This window comes from Temnothorax curvispinosus, unplaced genomic scaffold (assembly GCF_003070985.1).
Source record: "Temnothorax curvispinosus isolate PA1 unplaced genomic scaffold, ASM307098v1 QBEX01002024.1, whole genome shotgun sequence".
Classification (NCBI taxonomy): Eukaryota; Metazoa; Arthropoda; class Insecta; order Hymenoptera; family Formicidae; genus Temnothorax; species Temnothorax curvispinosus.
The window spans coordinates 1-4,715 of NW_020211804.1; the positions used below are offsets into that span (position 1 = coordinate 1).

Consider the following 4,715-nt stretch of genomic DNA (forward strand, 5'->3'; position numbering starts at 1 on the left):
ATATATTTACCCATCGACGTCTTTATCCGGCGATACTAGATCGGTGATTAGATGAGAATTGATCTTATTGACACTGTCAAGCGGCATTTGCACAATAATCCCGTGAACATTTGGATCATTATTCAGTTTGCTGACTTTGTTGATGAGCTCTATTTCCGTCGTGGTGTTAGGAAGTTGACAACGTTGAACATCGATGCCAATTTCACGGGCCGCGTTAGTTTTCATTTTTATATAGACGTTTGAATCTTCTCTCGCGCCTACCTGGACGATAGCTAGGCCGGGTGTGAAGTCAGGTAATTTCTCTTTTAAGGTGCTCACATCTCTGATTAGGCCCTGCCGGATTTCTCTATAAAGTTTTATTATACGCGTTTGTTAGATACGCCAAAATAAATTTGCATAAATTTCCTATTTTTATGAATAATTGAAAAGAAAATGGTTTCTTAAAAAAATTATTTTGTAAAATTAATTCTGTAATTTTTTAAAGTTTAATAATTTGTAAAGGCTTCTATGCACTTTACGCTGTTTATTATTTATTGCGGAAGATATATTTAAAGTTAGTCTATCTTTATAATTGGACTATTTATTACAAAGAAATATTATACTTGCACATAATTAAAAGTCTATAGACATTTGAATTTCGCGGGCAATTTCTAGATACTTCTAATGATATTATACGTATATTTTAAATATAGATATAATGACAACGAATTGTTCTAAAATTGCAATACTTATATTGGGTTTATTACTCTACTGTTTTTGTTTTTATATTTCATTATGGAAGTAATACATATATATTTTCGCATGAATACATAACCTCATAAAGACACATGGTACCGTGCAATGTATTTATATATCTATATTATTCGCTTTAAAACATTTTATATATATTATCTAATACATTATTTTTATATGTTTTTATATATTCTGATTAGAAAACTTTGTAAATATTTTATATTCTGTTGATTAGCTTCAATATTTTTCTCATAACACATCTTTGTTAAATCGCTGTGTCACTGTTTCGAATATACCGAATGATCGATCGTAAAAACAAATGAACGATCTTTTCCTTTTACAAAACTTGACTTACTTGCTTGAAATAAATTAACGTCACTCACCTTGCCAATTCAACTCCAGATAATATAACTCCTCGCACGTCTGTCGACATGGCTCTGTTTAGAAATCTGAAAAATTTTTTAATCTATATAACTTTGTAGCTGGTTTATATATATATATATATATATATATATATATATATATAATCGAAATTAGATTTACGAGATTTAAAAATGTGATTAGATCGGTTAGCACTACTTATTTAAATGCACAAATCTACGGATATAAACCTCTCTGCTTATTGACTGACTGGTGCAGATCAAATGGATCTCGTTAGTGTCCCTCGACCGGTTTACAAGTGGTTCCCGGACTTATATAAGGTGTCTTAAAAATACATATTAACCTAAAATTAATTTAATTGAATAATTTAACTCTTTCACAAGGAGAATAATTTTCCGTAGGTTTAAAATCTGATTTATATTTAAAATTTTATTATCATAAAATATTTAATTATACTGTTTTTGGAGAAATTGTTATACAAATTAATTATGAATTATACGAGTTTCTAGTTATTTATATTTTCTAAATTCAATTTTAAGACACTGATGGTTTCAAGTAAAATTTTTATAATGTAAGAGAAACGCACGCACACAAATGTTTGGAGTAGATTTATCGATATACGTTTTTCTGAAGCACCTTATATATCTAGATATCGTAGCCGTGTTACGTCACTCATACTGTAATTCTTATATGCGCATAACGTGCACGATAGAAAACAACGCAAAATTACCGTCACTCGGACAGATCAGAATTCAAATTCTTGATGATATTCTATGTTATTGAGCTTTGTTGATTCAGTGGTTCTCATTTTATATCGCAAACGTTTCAAAATCGTGTTTTATATTTATACGTTATGAACGTTTTATAAAACATTTCTTTTAATTTTTAATTATAAGATGTTTGTAAAGGTGAAAAATAACGATGATTTTTATTGTAACTTTCTTCGATTACCATTGTTTCGATTTTATAAAACATTTTAATAGAACTTAATATATGAATTTTTTAGCTAAAAGTAAATCCCTTGGATATAAAAAATTATTATTAATTAGAACAAAGTATGACATTGATTAAATAAATGTTAGCCTTACTTAAAAACTCCCGATATTCGTATCATGAGACAATTTGACGCAACGACTCGATGACAACTGTTAGTTTTACTTAGTTTTCGCTTAGATAGATGCAGCTTTGCTGGAGTGCAAAAAGTAATATTAGGAAATATCAAGTGTGTTTGCCAATTATGCATATTACGATAAACTCTGACTTGTTGTACAATCAGCTTTATATTCGATAGAGCTGGCATAAGTAAGCCATTTTCATAGATTTCTACACTTAATCAGTACACGTTGTGTAAATCTGTGATACTTTTTATTTAAATATTTAAATATTTATTTAGCTGAAATGCATTATTTTTAATATAGATTTCTACGTTTAATCTGTACATGCTGTGTAAATCTGTAGTACTTTTTATTTAAATATTAAAATATTTATTTAGCTGAAATGCATCATTTACTGTTATACACGAATTTGTGCAATTATGCTATCATCGTTTGATCAATCACGCACAATATGTGAGGTGCATATTTAAATACATCACTCGTTATCTCGTACGCCATAGACGATACTTTATCGTAATCAAAATCCATTCATTATAGACATAATGGCATTGAACTCATTTCTGTTTCTCCTTCAATGATGTTATCTAATCTTCTTAGGATCGCAAAAATATATTTAATAGTAAAACATGATAATAAATATAAATAAATCCTTTTTGCAATATTTATATTGCATCACAAATAGAAATAAATATAAAAGAATTATTAATAGCAATTAAAATTAGATGTTGAAAAATAATGACTATCGGTTTTTTAATATGTAATTAGTTTTCTGAATTAGAGACATTATTAATATTTGATATACAGCTATTTTGCACAAAAAATGATATAAATACAGTTAAAGCGTGATTGAAGAATTTGTATCCAATCGAGTGAATTCTGATTCGGTTCAGCGGCAATGCAAAGAGAATTTACTTAGAATTTAGTCGATTTACCAACAGTCCGTGTTGGGTATCATCGTCTTCATCTCTTCGTGCCAGTGATTGGCGGATCTGTAATATCGTTAGGCCGCGGTTTTGATCAGCCACTGTGCAGTCTCGCGCTGGAGAACAGAACAATCGTTGAAGATTAGTAAGATTAACCAAGATCCTCTTTCCACCTGGATTGTTTATTCGCTGAAAGACTGCGAGTCTGAGAAGGGACAGTGATTTTTTGGCTATCGTGCGCTTTGACATAAACTTATTCCTAAAATTCAAGGAACATCTTTAATGTAAATTCTTTCTCTCTCTCTCTCTCTCTCTCTCTCTCTTTCTCTTTATTATATTTATGCATAAGCTTCATCACAAAATTTCTTTCTTTTTCTGCGATAATATTCTTTAGTTTTAATTGTGTTTTTTTTATATATAAAAAATTAGACTTTTATTTTTATTATTTGAGAAAGTTAGTTAATTGGTGTTATAGATTTGAAAGTTGTAAAAGAGTAGAATTTAAAATAAAATAGAATTTAGATGTTAAAATTAATTTTGTTATACATATAGGTCACAGATATACAGAAGGTATAATAATTTTGATATGTATATATGCATTGTATTAGTTAATACAAATACTTAATATTTCTTGCCTATTACGTTATCTGATAGGTATTATATATTTACATTCAGCTAAACCAGATTGCTTTATAATATATTAAATTCTAAATGTAGCTGTTTATAATAATATCTTTTGCAGTCTTTTTCAATTTTTAAAGTATAGAAAGAGTAATTAAATTAAAACATTTTTAGATTGCGTCAAATGATTAATAACGTTTAGCAAGATACTATCATTAGTTTCGTTGTGATGGATCTAACTTAAGATAAGATACATCTAGCTTGTCGAAACGCTTGTCCCTCACGGCGCATCTATCTCATATACTCCTCCGAGACGCGTTCGAATCGTTCTAAGTTCCGACGATCTCCTGGACGACCTTCGGCAGCGTTGCGCCTTGCGGCCCTCCTGCTCGTAACTTAAGCTTAATTAATTCCAAGTCGCAGCGGCTAGATCACATGGAAATTGGCGGTTTATGCGAAATTGTCAGATCGATGCTGGCAATCGGCAGTCATAATTGCTTGACGCTAGTTTCGCGTATAGGACTCCATAATTTAGCCGCCCCGCTTTCGAGGAAATCCCACGGGTGCTTATCGTCTTTGCTGGTTGGATGAAGGCGCTCTCTCTCTCTCTCCCCCTCCCTTCTTCCCCCTCTCTCTCTTTCTTACTCACTCACTCTCTCTCACTGATACTCTTATTGTGTCGTTCTTTCAACTACACTCTCATTCTTCTTCTCCCTCTTCTGAACGATTCCATCTCAATTCGCGAATCTTGCCAACGACCATTTCGCACGAAATAGATACCGTGCCACGAGACATGTCTTCCGAATTTAGCTATTCTTCTTAACTACCCTTCAAACTACTTCATCGACTTAATGCTACATTTCCGTTGTTATGTTTCCGGGCGAATCTGAAAGTAGTTGCTTATACAGATTAGATGGTCCAGCTGCTAGTAGGCTGACCGGTT

General features: G+C 31.2%; 1 protein-coding gene across 4 annotated transcripts; it reads right to left on the reverse strand.

Annotated features, from left to right (window-relative positions):
* Positions 1 to 6: 6 nt before the first annotated feature.
* LOC112468787 (C-1-tetrahydrofolate synthase, cytoplasmic-like) lies at positions 7 to 3,475 on the reverse strand. 4 transcript variants are annotated; one of them, XM_025038138.1, is made up of 3 exons: positions 3,161 to 3,475; positions 1,116 to 1,181; positions 7 to 346 (listed from the first exon to the last, which is right to left on the reverse strand). In XM_025038138.1, the coding sequence occupies exons 2-3, from the start codon at positions 1,163 to 1,165 to the stop codon at positions 7 to 9; spliced, it is 390 nt and encodes a 129-aa protein (XP_024893906.1). In that variant the 5' UTR covers positions 1,166 to 1,181; positions 3,161 to 3,475. The 4 variants fall into 4 exon arrangements, with proteins under 4 accessions (XP_024893906.1, XP_024893903.1, XP_024893904.1 ...); XM_025038135.1 differs by lacking the exon at positions 3,161 to 3,475 and adding an exon at positions 2,202 to 2,421; XM_025038136.1 differs by lacking the exon at positions 3,161 to 3,475 and adding an exon at positions 1,344 to 1,440.
* Positions 3,476 to 4,715: the final 1,240 nt, after the last annotated feature.

Bases quoted from the DNA above. Each gene is read 5' to 3' on its own strand.
- LOC112468787 (XM_025038135.1), bottom strand. From the start codon at position 2,413: ATGCCAGCTCTATCGAATATAAAGCTGATTGTACAACAAGTCAGAGTT. The intron at 1,182-2,201 runs GTAAGGCTAACA...AAAATTTTTCAG, and splicing joins CGAATATCGGGAGTTTTTAA to ATTTCTAAACAGAGCCATGT. The intron at 347-1,115 runs GTGAGTGACGTT...AAAACTTTATAG, and splicing joins TCTGGAGTTGAATTGGCAAG to AGAAATCCGGCAGGGCCTAA.